The sequence below is a fragment of the Arvicanthis niloticus genome, chromosome 11 (genome assembly GCF_011762505.2).
Source record: "Arvicanthis niloticus isolate mArvNil1 chromosome 11, mArvNil1.pat.X, whole genome shotgun sequence".
In the NCBI taxonomy this organism is placed as follows: domain Eukaryota; kingdom Metazoa; phylum Chordata; class Mammalia; order Rodentia; family Muridae; genus Arvicanthis; species Arvicanthis niloticus.
Genome location: NC_047668.1, coordinates 66,016,509 through 66,037,008, shown reverse-complemented (window position 1 = coordinate 66,037,008; position 20,500 = coordinate 66,016,509). Strand labels below are relative to the sequence as shown.

Below are 20,500 nucleotides of genomic sequence, written 5' to 3'. Positions count from 1 at the left end.
GGACAACTACCAGGACTCACTTGTCTTAAAACAGGGGTGGGGGGGGGGGGGGGGGGAGACAGCTCAGGGGAAGTGAAAAGACTTGTTTGAATCCCTGGAATCCATGTGAAGCTGGTCTCCATCATCTGTAATCCCAAAAGTCACAGGCCAGCCACCCTGTCATACACAAAAGAAGACAAAGACACTGTCTCAAGGTGAGAAGCATGTAAAACATACACACACACACACACACACACACACACACACAGAGTCCAGTTAAGAGTAGACTCTTGGTACACCTGATAAGAAATATTTTCTAGCATAAAGGCAGAAATCATATAAGAATGGGTAAGTGTGAGTTTAGTTGAATTTAGTGGAATCATGTCCTGGTCTTGAGTGAGGTAAATGTGCTTTCAGTTTAATTCCGCTCAAGATGTGATTCTTGGGCATATTATCCCCAAGGGAATGGGGAGGTGAGGTAGAGGGGGGAAAGGAGACACCTATTAAGAAGGAAGTTCGAACGACCTAAATATATCTGACAAAGAGAAGCATATGGTAAGTGTTTGTGTGTGTGCCTTCATTTATTCTGTGGGTAACGACTGAAATTCTCTTTCCTGAGGTTAACATGTTTATCTCAATGCCACATTCAATGACATCTGCTCTTCTACTCTGAATCCGCCCCGGGTTTCTGGAGCAGCAGCGTTGCTGAGTATGGTGTTAATGAGCCACGGCTGGCTCCAAACAGCACTAGGAATGAGGTAAGAGCTAAGGGTGATGGAGGGAAGGCTGCCCTGGCTGGGAGTGAGTTGTGTGGAAGCTGCTCGGCTCCGCGTCCCGGTTGCCCCAGCGACACTGCAGTGGCTCAGTCTCTTGGGAGTTCTAGGGTGGCAGCACACTGCGGGCTGGGGCTCCCCGAAGCTGTACGCTGCGTCACCGTTGCCCGAGGCTGTGCGGTAAGTTCAGGTTCCCTAGCTGGGGAAGGCGGAGAGCGGGGTCTGCAGAGCTCGGGAGAGCACGAGGGGCGCATCCGCGGAAGAGCCACCCGTGGCCTCGAGGGCCGTGGGGGTGCCAGGGAAAGACAGGGACGCACCTGTGCATCTAGAGACCGCTTGTGGCCTGGACGCAGAGAAATGTGAAGGCTCGGAGGCTTGGAAATAAAGTGAGGTTTTGTCAAACTGCCAGTTCTTTTGTGTGCACGCCTGAAGCGTGGGACATAAAGAAAATGAGTTGTGTCGATTGTGCAAATTACGTGGTGGGCAATTTTAACAAGATCGATTTTGTTGACAAACAGTTTCGTGAGCAGGTGTGTACTTTTAAATTGTAACTCAGTAAGACAAGTCGGAATGATAGATCTATAGAATCCATTTTCCCGATCAAGTTTATTAAACATAAATGCATGTTTGGTTTTACTGGAAGTAGTTTAACTACAAACTGAGTAGCATCCTGGGTGAGCTTCCCTGACCTTGAAACTGTCCTTGACCCTCGACATTTCTAAAGCCAGGGATTGGTCGTGGCTGGTTTTTTAAGTTTCCTAGGGCCTCTTAGGTTAGGGAAGTCATTTGTCCACTCTTCCTCGCCGTCTTAATTTTGTTTGCTTATGTATTCCTCGTGTTTCTTCAGCTCCCAGGACTTAGTTTGTGAAACAGCCTTGAAAACTAACCTCCAAGCGTTCTTTTCTCCTTGGTACTTTATTTTGTAAATCCTTAATAGTGAAGAAATTCTGTAGCAACTTTCTAAGGAATTTTAAAATCCGGTCGTTTCACTTGACCCCCTACCCCTGTCTGCGGGTCTTAAAGTCGCACGCTGGTGGCCCCCAGCCTGTTCCTGCCCTTGCCTTTGTAGACAGAACTCCATTAATTCAAGGGTCAATTACTTACAAATTCTGAAGTTAGGAAGGCACACCACGTGAAGCTGAAGGCGACTGATAACTATGGCGAATATTTTCAACCAACAGCTATATTCATTTAATCTTGCGCAGGTGCAGTGCTAATAATAATAATCAACACGCTCCTGCAGCTTTTGCCTTTAAAGAGAAAATTAGAAAATAAAACTTTAATAAGACTTAGACTACTGTATGCCAGAGAATAGGGTGGCAATGCAAGCCCGCTGCGATGAATCGTGTTGAGGAGGGGGGGGCAGGGCTGGGGTGGGCACTGTTAGAGTCAGCTGTGTAGGCGGGGCCTGGGTGGGCACTGTTAGAGTCAGCTGTGTAGGCGGGGCCTGGGTGGGCACTGTTAGAGTCAGCTGTGTAGGCGGGGCCTGGGTGGGCACTGTTAGAGTCAGCTGTGTAGGCGGGGCCTGGGTGGGCACTGTTAGAGTCAGCTGTGTAGGCGGGGCCTGGGTGGGCACTGTTAGAGTCAGCTGTGTAGGCGGGGCCTGGGTGGGCACTGTTAGAGTCAGCTGTGTAGGCGAGGCCTGGGGTGGGCACTGTTAGAGCCAGCTGTGTGGGCGGGGCCTGGGTGGGCACTGTTAGAGTCAGCTGTGTAGGCGGGGCCTGGGTGGGCACTGTTAGAGTCAGCTGTGTAGGCGGGGCCTGGGTGGGCACTGTTAGAGTCAGCTGTGTAGGCGGGGCCTGGGTGGGCACCGTTAGAGTCAGCTGTGTAGAGAGGGGATTGGACGTTTGAGTTGGACTGTGAGAAATGAAGACTGAAATATGACTCAGAAGGGTCGGGCAGTGCAGACCGAGACATAAGCAGAGGGGGCTGAAGATGTCTGGACTTTGAGAGACAAAGTAGGACAGGTAAATGGGTTGGGTTGGGAAGGATTTAAGTGTATAGTTCAAAGTTTATTCTGCAGCCTTTAGAGGCCATAATGTACTTTAAAAACAAATTGTAGGGCTGGAGAGATGGCTCGGTGGTTAAGAGCAGTAGCTGCTCTTCCAGAGGTCCTGAGTTCAATTCCCAGCAACCACATGGTGGCTCATAACCATCTGTAGTGGGATCTGATATCCTCTTGTGATGTGCCTAAAGATAGCTATAGTGTACTCAAATAAATAAATAAATAAATAAATCTTAAAAAAAAAAATTTGTACTGGGGATCGAGATGACTCAATGCTTAAGAGTGCTTGCTGAACCCAGCACTTGGGAGGCAGAGGCAGGCAGATTTCTGAGTTCGAGGCCAGCCTGGTCAACAGAGTGAGTTCCAGGATAGCCAGGGCTACACAGAGAAACCCTGTCTCGAAAAACAAACAAACAAACAAAAAGAGTGCTTGCTGTTCTAGAGGGCCTGAGTTTGGTTCCCAGCACTCACACTGGGCAACTCACAACCAGCTGTAACTCTATGTTCTAGGGTATCTGATTCCCTACTCTGACCTCTGTGCAGACATCCACATGTGCACACACATTCACGCGCGCGCTTGCACTCACACACTGGCCTCTGTGCAGACTCATGTCGCATGCTCATGCACACCACACACACATGCACGCACGCACATCACACATACACACACAAATAAAAATAAATCTTTTTTTTTTTTTTTTTTTTTTTTTTGGTTTTTCGAAACAGGGTTTCTCTGTATAGTCTTGGCTGTCCTGGAACTCACTCTGTAGACCAGGTTGGCCTCGAACTCAGAAATCTGCCTGCCTCTGCCTCCCAAGTGCTGGGATTAAAGGCAAGCGCCACCACTGCCCAAAATAAATCTTTTAAAATATTTATTATTAATGTATGGGCATGCCACAGTGCATGTGCAGAGGTCAGAGGACAGCTTTGTGAAGTTGGTTCTTCCACCTTTACAGGGATCCAGGGATGGAGCCCAGGTCACTAGGCTTGTATGACTAGTGCCTGCACAAAGCTCTCCTCCTCCTCTTCCTCTTCCTCATCCTCCTCTTCCTCTTCCTCCTCTTCCTCCTCCTCCTCCTCCTAATTTTCTTCTCTTCTTCCTCCTTATTTTAACATAACCACAGTAGACTTTGCCAAAATCAAGAATGTAAAGCCAAGACCACATATGGAATTTAGATTTTTTTTTCCAGTTGCCTGAGGATTGCTCTTTGCAGACCTTTCCCCCACTGCAGAAGGGAATTGTGGAACGATGCTGCATTTCCTCCTCAGTCTCCATGAATCTGGAGGTTTGGCCGTTGTCCTTCCTGACCGTGGCATTTCCTAGTAAGAGTCCAGGCCAGTAGGAGCCATTCCATTGTGACTATGCCTTCTGAAAAATAACACAAAGGAGATGCTGTATCCATCTCAGTATCTTGTGTTTTCTAGAAATTTTATGCATATAGAATTACACAGTGCATGTGGGTGGGTATGTATCTGGTGCGACCTTAACCTGGCTTTACATTCTTAGATTTGGGGGTTTGTTTGCTTTATCTTGTTTTTCCTGTTTGTATGTATCTTGTTTATTGCATTTGGGGGAGTCAGTGTTTTGAAATAAGGTCAAGCACTGTAACCCAGGCTAACCCCCCAAGTGTTGGAGTGAAGTGCATCTTCAGTGTGCCCTATGACATCACTGTCTCATGGGCCTGCTTGGTATTCCTTTCACAAGGATATTCATTTGTCCTGATGTCATTTGTGGAGACTCATCTGTCCTTCTTGAAGCACGTTGGCACCATTATCAAAAGACAATTAGCAAGCACTGTGACTTGAAATTGCTGTGGCTCTCCCAAATCTATGTTGCAGTGTAATTACCATCAGCTGTGTTGGGAGATGGGTCCTTCAAGAGGTAATTAGGCCATGAGGCCTTGTGGGCAGGACGAGTGGGTTATTAATAAATGCAGGACTTCAGCCTCCTTTGCTCTGAGCTACCCACCTCCCATCATGTATGTGACAGAGCAAGAATAAGCCAGTGTCTTGATATTGAACTTCCAGACTCCAAGATTATAAGCCAGTATATGTGTATTCATTATAAATTATCGCGTCACAGGTGTGGTGTTATAGCATCAAAGACAGACTAAAACAAACATAAACTTAAAAGGTTAATTAATTCTTGGCTCACTGTTACGCTCCAGTGACACACATATCTCTGTGTCAATATCTCACTTGGTTTACTGTAACATCATTAAAATAATTCCTAACTTCGGGAACCTTTGAGTCAGGTGACATAAATCTCCCAGGTTTGTATTCTGCAATATTAATTTGGCTGCCCAGGGGTTGTAAGCACTGTCATATAAATTTCAAATTTATCTGATCAACTTCTAAATTAAAAAAAAAAAAAAAAAAAAAAAAAGCAGATTGGCAGCCACGGCGCTGTAGTTCGTGCCTGGAATCACTAGTTAGGTAGGCTGAAGCAGAAGAATCACCACAGTTTGAGGCCAGCCTGGGCTACACAGTAAGATTGTCTTACACACCAAAACTAAAACACAACAAAAAGTCTTTCCTAAGAGTTGGCATCTTGTTCAGTTTTCCATCAATGAACTTAACATTTTTCTCCCTTTATTTTGGACTTCCTTTTAATTTCTTCTGCAATGTTTCATAGTTTTTAGTGTGTAAGTCTTGAACATCACTTGTTAAATTTATTTCTAAGTATTTTTACATCACTGGGAGTAGACTTGTTTTCTTCATTGTATTTCCAAGTTGTTGCCAATATAAAAAGTCAACCGATCATTGCATGCTAACCCTGCATCCACTGCATTGCGAACTTGGCTATTAGTTCTGATAGATTTTCTGTTGACTTGTTAGCATTTTCTACATACGACAATGGCAAATTTGCTTTTCATTTGCAGTCTACACACCTTTCTTTAGTTGTGTCATTAGACGGGCAAGAGCTTCTGATAAATCATTAAAATAAAATGGTATAGCTATGGGGGGGGGGCATGCACACACCTGCAAGCCAAGCAACAGAATGGCAGAGGCAGGGGGATCACTATGAGTTTCAGGAATACATAATGAGACTTTGTCAAAAGAAAGAAAGAGAGAAGCCAGGCAGTGGTGGCGCACGCCTTTAATCCCAGCACTTGGGAGGCAGAGGCAGGTGGATCTCTGAGTTCGAGGCCAGCCTGGTCTACAGAGTGAGTTCCAGGACAGCCAGGGCTACACAGAGAAACCCTGTCTCGAAAAACCAAAAGAGAGAGAGAGAGAGGAAGGAAGGAAGGAAGGAAGGAAGGAAGGAAGGAAGGAAGGATAAAACTGTATCTGTTCTGAGTCCTAGGAACAAGCATGCAGATTTCTATCACTAGGCATGGCACTGACTGCAGGTTTTACACACATACCCTTGACATCCCTTTCTTTCTCTTCTTAATTTGTTGAGACACTTTTTGTGACTGACAACTGAGTTTGTCAAATGCCTTTTCTATATCTACTGAGATAAGTATGTGATTTTTTTCCTTCTATTTGCATTACCAATTTTTTTATAATTGACTTTCACATATTAAACCAACCTTGCATTTCTGGGGTAAATTCCATGTGGAAAAGTCATATAATCCTTTTCATATGTGTCTGTAGTTGGTTTGAGAGTTATTTTGCTAAGTGTTCTCATGTGTGTAGTGATTTCTTTGATTTTTTTTTTAACCAGGATGATATTGGCCTATGGAGTAAATTGAGAGTGATTTCTCTCTCTTTAGGAATATTTAGGAAAAATTATAATTTGCATTGATTATTCTTTGAATATTTGGTAGAATTAATCTATGAGCCATCCCATCCTGGACTGTTCTTTGTAGGTAGATTTGTAAGTATTAATCTTCTTTTTTTATATGTCAGATTTCTGTTTCTTCATGAGTACTTTTGTCTTTCTAGATAATTTCAAGTCAACCAACTTGAATACTTTGGTTCTGTGAACATGTCTGCTCTGTTCTCTTTAATTTTTAGCAATGTATGAAGGGTAACCATGTTTGTTTCTTGGTCAGTCTTGCTGATCTTGACAGAGGCCTAGCCCTGTGTGGCTGGTTTCCAAGCTGTTCTCTGACCAGCTATCAGACAGCTGCCTCTTTTCTGTTGTTTTACTAAAGGTCTGTGGTTTGCAGCAGTGTGCCCTGAAGGAAGGAACATCATGTTTGTCCTATCTGTATCTTTTTCTTTTTATAATGTATTGAACTTTTTAAAAGTGTAGACCAATGTTCTTCATTCAATTTAGAAAGATTTGGCCATTATTTTATCAAAAAAAAAAAAAATCCTTTTTCCCCCTCTGTTTCACTCCTGTTTTTTAAAGGGTCTTTTCATGTGCATGCTGACTCTGCTAATTTTGTTCCATGGGTTTCTGAACCTCCCTTCATTTGAAAGTCTGATACAGTGAGCAGATAAAAGCACTTATTGCACAAGCCTGGTGACCCGAGTTCAATCCCAGGAACCCTTTACAAAAAGAGAAAAATGGCTTTAAAAGTTGTTTTCTGACTTTCATAGGCATGTCATACCATGAGCACATGTGTGTTCACCTGTGCGCGCGCATGCGCGTGTGCACGCGCGCGCGCGCGCGCGCACACACACACACACACACACACACACACACACACACAGACAAACTAATTAAATGTATAAGAAAGACCAAGGAATAAACTTTGTGGGAGACTAGACAGACAACGTTAGTCTTAGATAATAGAGGTTTATATGCCTTCGATTTCAGGGTTCTTCTGGGTCTTGCAAAATCTCAACTGTGTCCACTTGTTCCTTTTTCTCTTCACTTTTGAGGCTCTGATGGGTGCCTGTCCCCTCTGCCTTCTCTTCTGGCCCCAAAGCGTGACAACTACACTGACTGGCATCAGTACAGGTGCACTTGATTTTGAGTCTGTCCTGGACCTCTCCCCACTCTCCCCTTTGCTCTGTATAAACTCTTTAAAAGGGCATTGAAAAGACGCCTCTTCCCGAGTTGAGCTTTGCTTTGTGATTCATTGTAGAGTCCACTTCTGTTGTTGAAGCATTGGGTGTATGTGGTTTGTGTTTACTGGTTGATTCGTATAGCTTTGTGCACTATTTACAAAGAGATCACATTGTGTCATCTCTAAGTAAGTTATTTCAGTATGATGTAGAGTATGCTTGTGAGCCTTAGATAGGAAGAGGGCCAGAGAGCAGAGCCGACATCTCTTTAGTAGATTCCCATGTCAGGACGACCCCACCCAATCACATAGAGATGCGCATAGTGCATGCGCATTGGAGAGTCAGCCTGGGCTCCAGGTAAGAGTGGGAATTACTGCTTCTAGAAACTGATAAGAGTTAAGTAAACAGGAATTAGATCCATAAAGTGCTTTGTGGAACCCCTGCCTCCTCTATCTAGTTCTTGCTGAGATACATTCAGATTCCTTGTATAAGGGAAGATCACACTGAGAAATTCTATAAAGCACTACTTTCTGAGACAGATCTCACTGTGTAGTCCTGACTGGCCTGGGTGTGTTATTCAGATCAGTCTGACCTGAAACTCATAGGCCTCTGCCTCCTGACTACGGGATACCATGCTTGGCTGGAGCTTTGCAGCAGTTTGGTTGATGTGACAGAGATCTGATCAGGTGGAAGAATCAGTCAGTAGTAAACAAACCTGCTGGACAAAAGTAGGAGGTATAGATGATTGATCACTATCATAGAACAACTTACCCGGAAGGAAATGAGAAAAGGATGCATAAACTAAAGCCAAGCATTCAAGAAGGCAAGACAGAATTAGAAGTTCAACATCATCCTCCGCTACATAGTGAGTTCGAGGCCAGCCTAAGTGTCTTAGCTAAGGTTTTACTGCTGTGAAGAGACACCATAACCAAGGCAACTCTTATAAAGGCAAACGTTTAACGGGGGCTGGCTTACAGGTTCAGAGGTTTAGTCTATTATCATCATGGTGGGAAGACATGGTGCTGGAAAAGGAGCTGAGAGTTCTACATCTTGATCTGAAGGCAGCAGGAGGAGACTGGACTCCACACTGGAGGAGCCTGAGCCTTCCCCACAGTGACACACGTCCTTCAACAAAGCCACACTTCCTAATAGTGTCACTCCCTATAGCCAAGCACTCAAACACATGAATCTATGGCGGCCATACATATTCAAACCACCACACTGACTCTTTAAAAACAAACAGTTTCATTTTAAACTTTATGTTATGCTCACAGATTCTCCCAGTAGCTGCAGTGCTTATAAACTAGGTGAACTGATGAATCTATGAAGTTCTATACCAATAACCTTCCAAGCTAATTTGGCAAATGTATACACACTACCTTAAGTTAATGATACCTCTGTAAAGAATACAATGTAGGGCTGGAGAGCTGGCTCAGTGGTTAAGAGCACTGGCTGCTTTTCCAGAGGTCCTGAGTTCAATTCCCAGCAACCACATGGTGGCTCACAACCATCTGTAATGGGATCCAATGCCCTCTTCTGGCCTTCAGGTGTACATGCAGAAAGAGCATTCACATACATTAAATAAATAAATAAATAAATAAATAAATAAATAAATAAATCTTTAAAAATATATATAATGTATACAATAAAGTTTCCCAGATTTAATATCTGTCGTGGATTTCCCTGTTATTTTTTGTGGGGTTTATTACTTTCACCCTTTAATAGGGTTCAAATCCACTATTTAAAAAATAACAAAGTCGGAAAAACCACTATAGTAGTAATCACTTACCCAGCTAAACACTATTTCCCATAATATATTATTCTTTCTCTTTTTTTGAGACGGTGTCTTACTGTATAGCCTATTGTGTATAGTGCTCTGATAGTACAGTCGATAGACACTGTATAGTGAGTGGTCTGAAGTTCACCATGTAGCTAAGGGTGACCCTGACCTTTCTGATCATTCGCCTGTGCCTCTCCCCAGTGCTGGCATTAGAAGTATGCACTACCATGCTCTCAAACCTAGAGCTTCAACATGCTAGGCAGGCATCCTACCTACTGAATCACACACGCGCCCCTAGTGTGTCTTCTCATGTATGAAATAAGGGTAAACCATTTCTCTCTCCATTGAGATTACCTATGAATGAAAAAGATTGCAAATCAAAAACCATCTGAAGTGTATATTTATTTGGAACATGAAAAATTTTATGTGACTTGTGTTGTGTTTTGTAAAAGAGAAGAGGCCAGGGTGTGTTTTGGTAGAGGTGCTAGGTATGGTGTGGGGGAAGGAGGTGCCTCTGCGGGCCCATGCTGAGACATCCCTTCCCCCTGAGGTACCAGCCATACAGCATGTATAATAAGGAATAAAGTTTCCTTAGGGCAAGGGGAGGGGATTTGAGAAGGGAGTAGGTAGAGAAAGGCAGAGAGAGAGGGAGAGGGAGAGAGAGGAAGAAGAAGAGAAGGAGGAATAAGAAAAGAGGAAGAAGAGAAGGATGAGGAGAGGAGGAGGAAGAGAGAGGCAGGAAGAGGAAGGGGGGAGAGGGAGAAAGGGGTCAGAGAAAGATGAGGGCAAGAAAGTAAGAGAGAGAGGAGGGGACAGACAGACACTTTTATAGTAAGTCAGGCACACCTGGCTGTTTCCAGGTACCTGTGGGGTGGGGCCTAAAAGGAATGCTAACATTCCTCCATTTTGGTTTAATTTAAACAAGAAAAAACTAGAAAGAGGTGATGGTGAAGCAGGAATAGGGCCGTAGTGACCTTTAGTTACTTCCTGCTGACTTTGGGACACTGTGTCTTAGGGAAACCTAAAAAATGGGGATGGGATGTTGGTCCAGTCTTAGGAGAGTTGCCTCTTTCCTTGATGTCCAGGGTCTGTGGAACCATCTATGGATAGGAAGGAGCAGGTCCAGTAGGAACATCTGTGTCTCTGAGAGTAGCCTGAAGCATCCATAGGTTGCTTCTCTGGAGCTATCCTGGATGTAGATTTTGAGTAAATGCCTGGAACAAGATGCTGAAACACACACACACACACACACACACACACACGCTAAAGTTAAATGCATTTGGGAGAAAGCAATTTTTCTTAGGTGTACATTTGAAGGCCTTAGGTCTTGGTGGTTGGGGTGAGGGAAGTCACAATGCCAGGGCACAGGAGAGGAGTCTCACCCTCTGGAATAGGTAGCAAGAGGGAACTTAGGCTGTTGATTGGCAGGTGTACTTGTCTGGATGGAGTCTGTTTGGTCCACAAGAGACAGATCTGAGTGGGTTTCCTGGAGCTTATAAGTTTACAAAAGAGATAAGTTTGCATGAACAGTCTTTAAGATAAGCTCAGAGAAGTCAAAAACCTTTTGTGAAGCAGAAGGAACAAGAAGGGCTTTCTTCTGCTGGGGGACTGAATATAAACTTAGTAAAATGAGAAACAATTTTAAGTTTGCATTTAAAAGACAATTAAAGGAAACTCAAAGCCTTGACTTTGTGAATATGATAGTTAATCAGAGAGTTTAGAGTGAGAAACACCTTCAAGTCCATAGTTGAGAGGCAACCAAAGGAAACTTTTGTTTGTAACTATGATAGCTAATAGTATATGTTTAGCATGAAAAACATTTTAAGTCTATACTTAAAAGACAAAAGAAACTTAAAATTTAAACTTGTGATTATAAAAGTTGCATCCTATAGTGGAATTTTTATTAGAGTTAGGCTAATTTATAAGAACTCTATTGATCAATGTTAGGACCGTAGCATAACGAGAGGAAGAAATATGAAGTATCTAGTCACTGGAAACTGAGTTTAGATAAGGAAGCAACAGAAGTTGCATCTGTGAAGGCTTACATCGGAACTTATGCATCTTTATCATGAAGTCTGTGCGTTAGGCAAACCTTTCTGTAACAAATTGCCTAATGAGCTAATGTAGTGGCTGATCACCTTGGGGCAAGGAGCTAGAGGTCTTTTTTCTAGCTGTCAGGCTACAGCTTAGCTGTTAATGTAGTCAGAAATCTGGGAAGAATAAATTATCATCTAGATGTCATGTATTAATTAAAACGACAGAGGTTAGTCAATAGATCACTACCTAAACAGTTCCCAGGCCCCTGTGGTCTCCATAGCAACTTGGGCAGAGTCAGTCTGGCCCTCAGGCCCAGAAGACAAGAAGCTTTTTTCTGTGGAGTAGGAACGTGAGACAAATGACTCGCCTTGACTTACGCAATATGAGATTTAACTCTCTGATCATCCTCCGATTGTCCACCGTGTAGGCCAAGCCCTGGCAGTGGGCAGGGCAATGGAGCGGTGTTTCTCAGTGGTTATCATGCCACAATCCAGGTAGAATCTTGTCGCTGTGCCCGTATCTTCTCTGATACCTTGGAGGGCAAATTGTCAGGATTTGAGAGTCTCTATCATACTAAGCTTAAACATTTAACATTTAGCAGATCTATGACAAGATTGAAGGCCAGTATCTATTAAACATGTCTGAGTTAGACAAGGAATGCTAACCGTTAGCTCCTCCACTTAATAGTACTACTACCAAGACCAAAACAAAACAGTTCTTTAAATTGTGCTTTGTTTTGAATTAACCCAGAGGCAGGGTGGCACGATGATTTCAGATGTACACTGTCGAACCCGGAAGACTCATTGTAATTCTGCACTTGCTTCACTGGGTTTCAGTTTTCTCATCTGCACAGCTGGATCAAGCAGCCCTGGAGTTTTTGTGTGTGCAGACTACACGTAAATAGGCAATGATGTTTCAGGCTGGCACCTACAATTATTAGATTATACATACAAGATTCTGCTGGATAAAGGAGTGGGCTTTTTGAGGCTAATTACAGATTTTTGTAATGTTAATTCCTACCCTGATTTGTTTAATTATTTTGACATTATTTGTTATTGTTTAATCTAGTCACAATTATAAACATAAACAATGCAAAAGATAGTAAAATTGAGATCCAGTATTTTTCTAGAAGTCCTGTGGATATGGAAGTATTGAGGGAGAATTAGAAAATTTGACCTTCTTTGTGTTGTATTATTATAATTATTTTCTTTAGGGGTGGTCTAAGAATTGATCACCCCAATACAAATAAAAGCTAAGAAGAAGAAAGGGTGCTTTACTGGGTGGTGTTGGCACACTCCTTTAATCCCGACACTATGGAGGCAGAGGCAGGTGGAGCTCTGAGTTCAAGGCCAGCCTGGTCTACAGAGCAAGTTTCAGGACAACTAAGGCTACACAGAGAAATTCTGTCTCAAAAAAGCTAATAAAACAAAATAAAAGAAAGAAAGAAGAAAAAAAAAAAAAGATACAGTGCCTTGGCCAGCAGAATGAAACAGATTATAAAGGCATGTGCCAGGAAAGTTTGCAACCTGGTCACATCCTGGTCACATCCTCAGGACTACATGGCAGGAGAGGACGAGTACCCACAAGCTGTCCTCTGACTACAACACTCTGGCTGTCACACAGACAGACAGACAGACAGACAGACAGACAGACAGACACACACACACACACACACACACACACACACACATCTCATATCTGTACCACATTGACTGCCTTTTATACAGACATATACACCTCACATTCATATCATATACACACACATCTCACATATACACAATAACAGCAACAACAACAACAATCAGAATAAATGCAATCCAAACATTTTAAGGAAATGTGAAAACCTGAGAAAAGTGGCGTTGCTCAACGACCATGGGTTTCCCTCTTCTCTCCACCAGGTGGGGGTGTCGAGCTTTGTGCTCTGTCTTGTTGCGCCCTTCTTCCCCTTCGCAGTGGGGAGCTAGCTAGGAAGGCAAACAGCTTATTCCCGGGTATGAAAGTTCAGCTCCTTCAGCTGCACTTTACAGCCCTGTATTTTAATCATTTGCTCCAGGTAATAAAAACAATAAATCGAGCAAGGCTCTTCCCCGAAGTTGTTTTCACTGAACTGTGGTCAGCACAGAGCCACCATCAGCAATATCCAGAAGAACAGAGCACTGTGCTAACAAATTACCATTTGGGCACTCACTTCTACCGCTCACAGAAAGCAAACATTAAAGAGTGGAAATAAACCTTTGGCAACCCAGGCAAACTGTCCTGTATCGCTTGATTGAGAAAAGTCGTTCTTATTTTCCAGGTGCAATGCCGTACTTCAAGTCGATCCCTACGCTAAATTAAGTCGCTTTAACTAAAATGGAAAAGTACGAAAAGCTTGCTAAGATTGGAGAAGGGTCTTATGGGGTCGTATTCAAGTGCAGAAACAAATCTTCCGGACAAGTAGTAGCGATCAAAAAGTTCGTGGAATCCGAAGATGATCCTGTCGTTAGGAAAATAGCACTGCGAGAAATCCGCATGCTGAAGGTAGGTCCCGCCCTGAAAGGCGGCATCTGCCTCTCAAGGTGTTGGGTGAAGCGAGCACACTAAACAACCGAGAATCTTAAAGTCCGACTTAACTCCTGCAGATCAGCCACTTTGGGAAACATTGTTGGACTTTGGTTTCTGACTTTTATCTGTATGTGTGAGTAGGGGGTTAAAACATCGAAGTATTGTCCAACCAGATTCTGATTGGGAAACATCCACTCTGTCCTGAGTGTCCTGACCCCACTATTTACCAGCTGCCTGCCCGTCTTCTGGACTCTGCCCCACACACTTTCCCAACCAAACAGCAGACCTACAGGGAGCACTTCCCTTCCCCGCAGAGAGGGGCCCCCAGTATCCTTGTAGAGGCCACACTTCCTGGCAGAGAGAGGCCCCCAGAACCCCTGGAGGTGTCAACAGGATCCACCTCCGCCTAAGTATCACCCAGCCATGTTCATGGTTTATACATTTTTTCTTTTGTTGCCATTGTTTTTTCTCTGATAGAACTCCATGTAGAAGTTGCATATGTTCTCGATGGAAATATATTCCCAGCCTAAAAATCCTTACATTTTTAAAGAGCTATCAGGCCTGGGGTATGCTTCTCCAATGTGAACATCTATGGGAACCCCTAGATCTACTGAAATGCAGACTTTGGAGGTGGAGGGATTTGGGATGGGTCCCAAAGTGTCTCATTTTTAACAAGCTCCCAGCGGTAGAGACACCTCTAACGGGTGAGCACACATCCATTATCAAGACCCTACAGTTTGAAGAGCACACAATCAACCTTCATTTTCTAAGTATCTTGTGTTATTTTTTAATGGAACTTCAGCTCGTAAATGTAAAGAACAATTACATCATTTCTACTTTTCAAATATCATATGCAGAAGTCTTCCCCATCTTTTGCTGTTTCGTTTAAAATATAATTTGATTTTTTTGTTTGTTTTTGTTTTTTGTTTGTTTGTTTGTTTGTTTTTCGAGACAGGGCTTCTCTGTGTAGCCCTGGATGTCCTGGAACTCACTCTGTAGACCAGGCTGGCCTTGAACTCAGAAATCTGCCTGCCTCTGCCTCCCAAGTGCTGGGATTAAAGGTGTGCGCCACCATCGCCTGGCATAAAATATAATTTGGTTTTTTAAAAAAAAGGTTCCATCTTAACACTTGGTCAGCAGAGGGCGCTACTGAGCCTGTCTGCTCAGGCTGTCTTTGTTGGGCTAAACTGTAGTATCTCCCTCCCTGTCTCTGGTCTTCAGATAAATCTCATACCTAGGTTTTTGCTTACAGGTTTAACTTCTGGTTTAAAACATCCCCAGTCTAAGGGTGAGCCCTAAGACACAAACTAGCCCAAGCGTCATTCCCTCTTCCGGGTGTCTGGTGATGGCTCAGAACAGTTTGCCTGCCTCTTGCTGTTGTTCCACTGCTAGCTGAGAACACATCCCTCTTTATTTTCCTCACATTCTCCTCCTATTTAACCTGGATTGGCCTCTTCCTCACACTACCTGTTACACCTTAGGCAACCACAGTGCGGTCTAAGTCAGCGTCATTTGCTAAGTAGGTGTGAATCGCTGGCCTGCCCACAGACAGTTTGGCCAGGTTGCAGTGTCTGTCAACCCCCTGTTCACCTAGCAGGGAAACCGTCCAGCTTCCAAACCATGGTTTTGCTAGAGCACAAAACAGTGGGTCTCTTGTGAAAACACCCCTGTTGCCCTTTGACCTTCGGCCCTTTCAGCCAGTGGCACATACAGAATGCAGATTGACCTGGGGCTGTGGACACATTCCCCATTTAGAATAGATTCTCATTTCCCCAACTATTGAGCAGCAGTTGTCAAGGTGAATTTTGATGTTGTTGTTGTCGTTGTGTGTTGGAAAATTAATCTGTCTGCTACATATACAACAAGGGAAAGGGGTTACGGCGTGGTCATATGTCCTGGCTTATAGGTTTTGCCATAGCTCCCTGTGTAGCTAATACCCTACCACTTTTGGAAGTGAGCTAGTGTGTACACTAAATTATTTGGCCTCTCTTGGCAGAGGCAGAGTAGCCATATGTGGACTCTTGGCTACAGTTATTCTGGTTTCTACCTGTTAACATTGACTTCTATACTAAGATTTTTATAGTCACTCTAGGGAGAGATTATCTAAATTCATCAGCAATTTAATTCTGGTTTACAGTATTGAACAAGGGGCTGGAGAGATGACACAGCAGCTAAGAGCACTTACTGTTCTTGCAGAGGACCTGGGTTTAATTCCACAACCACCTATAACTCTAATTTCAGGTGATATGATGCTTTCTGGCCTCTCTGGGCACCAGACATAGCAGTAGTGCACATACATACTTACATACATACATACATACATGCAAAACATTCATTCATATAAAAATATTTTCTAAAAATACATGTATATGATATTATATTGCACAGAAAAACAAAAAAGAAGGAAGAGAACATAAAAGACAGCTCTCTGAACCATTTCTATGTGGCCATAGAATGCCACAAAACATCTGTACATCAGAGCGAGCAGCAGAAGCAACCAGAGGACAGAACTCAATGAAAAGCATCTCTAAATGCATGAACCTGGGAGACTCCTAAGATAAGAAGTGTAACAGAAACTTATGACAAGAGCAGACAGTAGAAACCAGACTGCATTTAAATCCAGCCAACACTGGCCTAAGTCCATGGTGAGGGGGACTGGAGAGATGGGCTTAGATTAAGAACACGTACTGCTCTTGCAGACCACGGAGTTTTCTTTTCAGCACCCACATCAGGTGGCACACGACTGCTGTAACTCCAGCTCCTGGGAATCTGGTGCCCTCTTCTGGACTCTGTAGCCACTCACATGTGTGTGCATATACACACACAACGCACTGCCGGGCAGTGGTGGCACACAACTTCAATCCCAGCATTTGGGAGGCAGAGACAGGCGGATTTCTGAGTTCGAGGCCAGCCTGGTCTACAGAGTGAGTTCCAGGACAGCCAAGGCTACACAGAGAAACCTTGTCTCAAAAAACAAAAACAAACAAACAAAAACAAACAAAAAACCCCCACATACAACACACAATTAAAAATAAACCTTTTTTTAGTCCACGATAATGTGTAAGGTATGTAAACACTGATTATTTTATAGTCTTTTGCACAATAATTCAGTTCTCTAACGCGCGCCTCCCGTGTCGCCCCACGCCCGTGGACGAAAAACACGAGAGACAGTATTCAGGTAGTTACTGCAAACGAGGACTTTACTCTGTGACACACACGTGGAAAACTCGGAAGGATGCGGGAAGAAGTGGAAGGGCTGAGACGCGGAAAGGGCCTAGCTTAAAATACACCCTAGAGTGACGAATTCACTTCTGATTGGCTGTTCGCTCACCACCCAATATTACGCCTCGGGATTGGCAGTGACTTTGGCAGGTTCTCTGCCTTTGCATCTGCGCAGTTAATTGTTTACTGCTGGGAAAACACGAGGCCAGCGCCATCTTGGAAATGCAAACGTATAACCACTGCTAACAGCGGCTTCCTACATAATTCTTTGTTTATGTTGTATATTGTGTGTTCATGGTTTTGTACACTGCGCAGTGCCTTCACATTAGTGCGTTGCTTGCACTTGGCCCTCACGAGGGGGATTTAGACAGTTTAGCTACTATCATTACTGATTTGTTACAGATCTTAAATTCATTCAACACTGAAGCTGATGGCTCAAAGAACAATCAATTGATCTTAAACTGTAACAAAATTCTGTGTGAGAGGCTGGAGAAATTGCTCAACCAGTAAAGTACCTGCTGTACAAGCATGAGGGCCCCAGCTCGGATCCCCAGTACCCATGTCAAATACTGTGCTCAATGGCATGTGTCTGTAAACCCCCCACCCCTACCCCTGTCTGGAAGACAGAGATAGGAGGATAACTAGGGCGTGCTGGACTGCCAGTCTCGCTGAGTTGGTAGGCACCATATCTCAGCCTCAAAGATAAAAGGGAGAGGGGAGACAAGATGGCTTAGCAGGTAGATGCTTGCAGCCAAGTCTGACAACCTGAGTTCAGTCCCTGGGACTTAAGTGATAGAAGGAACCAGTCCCCACAAGTTGTCCTCTGACCTCCACACATGTGACATTGTACATCCATGGGTATGCAGATGCCCATGCACTCAGACACACATATTAATTAGTAATAAAATGTTAAAGGGAAGTGTTGTAGTAATTATTTAAAAACGGCCTCCAGTCAAGCTGACTATCTAAGGGGGCGGTGTCTCTGCCTAGCTCAGCCACGTGCGCACCGCAGCTAGAAACAGCCAGCCACTAGACGCCATTGTGGGAGATGGCTCTGCCAGTCTTCCACACTGTCTCTGCAAGGCTGGGCATTGCCCAGACTATCCTGCCAACCACACGGGCTCAGTACAGATGAGACTCTAATTCTTAGATTATCCAAAGGCTTATATATTTAGTAATGATCAATAACAAGATACCCTTACAATCAGTGGTGTAACCCAATGCCCAACCTAGATATACCAACCACCTTTGACTGCTACAGACAAGAGAACATCAGCCTCCATGGTTCCCCTCTCTCATTCTCTCCCTCTTAGCTCCTCCTCTTGCCCTCCTTTACTCCTCCTCTTCCTCTCCTTACTCCTCCCACCTTAGCTCCTCCTACAGGGAAGAACAATTAAGAACACCTGATGTTGACCTCTAAGCTCCATATGCACACACACACACATACACCAACACACAATAAAAGAAAAAAAACCTTCTGCCCAGATATAGAATGATTAAGGGGCCTTGTCCTCTTGACATCAAGGCAGATCTGGGGCAGCTGTGGGTGAAAACCCATCTCTAACCAGTGCATTTCAATTCTTTTACAGCAGTTGAAACACCCGAACCTTGTGAATCTCATCGAGGTGTTCAGAAGAAAGAGAAAGATGCATTTGGTTTTTGAGTACTGTGATCACACACTGTTAAACGAACTGGAGAGAAACCCAAATGGGTAGGTGATATGGAACCTGGAATTCTGTGGCCGGTTCTCTTCCATTCTATGTGTAGCCCCAAAGAGCACCCAGCCCGAGTCTCCCAGTCTCCTGCCCCACCCCTAACCCTACCCCATCCCCAGTTACTCTGATGCTTTCTTGGCTACCACCTTCCAGCTTCAGGTATGATGTGCTCAAAGGGTGATGGCTGTTAACCCAAAGTGTAAGCAGAAGAATAAATAGGCAGCAAATATAAGCCCCAGTGTAGCTTGAGGGGAGAGCATTCACAGGGTCATCTGACCTCAAGGAGTGACCATAATTCCATGTGAGGAAATCCAATCATATGGCCTACCAGTGAGTCAAAGTATAAAAGCACCTGTTGGGGCTGGAGTGGCAGTTCTCTGGTTAAGAACAGCAGGTGCTGCTCTTGCAGGGGACCCAGGTTTGGTTCCCAGTACCCACGTGGTGGCTCACAGCCATCTGGAACTCCAGTTCCAGGGGATCTGATATCCTTTGCTGGCCTTCCTGCACAAGTTGCATACATACATGTACGTAAACAGTCAAACACAATAAATAATAGTTAAATAACTTTAAAAATGACTAAAGTGATTAAAAGATTTTACTGAAATGAGCACAATTTATGCCTACTATAAATGCCTACTATAAAAGTATGAACATGTTGTCTCATCAATTTTTTTTTTTTGTAGCACAAAACTCTAATTAGAAAAATAGGATATTTGTGGTGGTTTGTATATGCTCAGCCCAGGGAGTGGCAGGATTAGAAGATATGGCCTTGTTGGAGTAGGTGTGTCACTGTGGGTGTGGGCTTTAAGACCCTCATCCTAGCTGCCTGGAAGTGAGTATTCTGCTAGCAGCCTTCAGGTAAAGATGTAGAACTCTCAGCTCCTCCTGCACCATGCCTGCCTGGATGCTGCCATGCTCCCACCTTGATGATAATGGACTGAAAAGCTGAACCTGTAAACCAGCCCCAATTAAATGTTGTCCTTTATAAGACTTGCCTTGATCTTGGTGTCTGTTCCCAGCAGTAAAACCCTAACTAAGACAATATTTTTTTAAACTTGAAAAAGTTAGAGCCAAGAAATTTTTTTAAAGAAGGAAAGGAAACAGGGTCAACAATGTTTAAATCATAGAAGTTTTGCCGGGCGGTGGTGGTGAACGCCTTTAATCCCAGCACTTGGGAGGCAGAGGCAGGTGGATTTCTGAGTTCAAGGCCAGCCTGGTCTACAGAGTGAGTGCCAGGACAGCCAGAGCCACACAGAGAAACCCTGTCTCGAAAAAACCAAAAAAAAAAAAAAAAAAAAAAATCATACAAGTTTTGGCGATTGTTTTTATAAAAAATAAAGCCATGAATAAAACTGAAAAAAGAATGTCAATAAACTATTAATAATTCAATAAGTTAATAATTTTTCAAATTGGGTAAGATGGGTGCTGTGGTTTACCAGAGGCTGAGACAGGATGATTGCAAGTTGGAGATTAACCTGAGCAACTTTGTCAAGACCCTGCCTCAAATATTTTCAAAAGGGTTAGGGATATAGCTCGATGG

The 20,500-nt window shown here is 43.7% G+C and overlaps 1 protein-coding gene and 1 long non-coding RNA gene across 6 annotated transcripts in view; one reads left to right on the top strand and one right to left on the bottom strand.

Annotated features, from left to right (window-relative positions):
* The first annotated feature begins 780 nt into the window (after window positions 1-780).
* The window catches only part of Cdkl4 (cyclin dependent kinase like 4), a 40,609-nt gene continuing 20,889 nt past the window's right edge, over window positions 781-20,500 (top strand). Inside the window, exons 1-3 of one of the 5 annotated variants that reach the window (XR_013113334.1) lie at window positions 781-932; window positions 13,776-13,999; window positions 18,835-18,956. Coding sequence is in view for 4 of the 5 variants with exons in the window: in XM_034514442.2 (XP_034370333.1) it covers window positions 13,832-13,999; window positions 18,835-18,956 (290 nt within the window). In the remaining variant the exon portion in view is untranslated. The other 4 variants (XM_076942349.1, XM_034514442.2, XM_076942347.1 and 1 more) reach the window with 4 other exon arrangements.
* Window positions 10,177-13,824, bottom strand: LOC143443919 (uncharacterized). Its single transcript, XR_013113335.1, has 4 exons — window positions 13,324-13,824; window positions 11,857-12,011; window positions 10,825-10,934; window positions 10,177-10,669 (listed from the first exon to the last, which is right to left on the bottom strand). It is a non-coding gene; the product is annotated as an uncharacterized LOC143443919 (long non-coding RNA).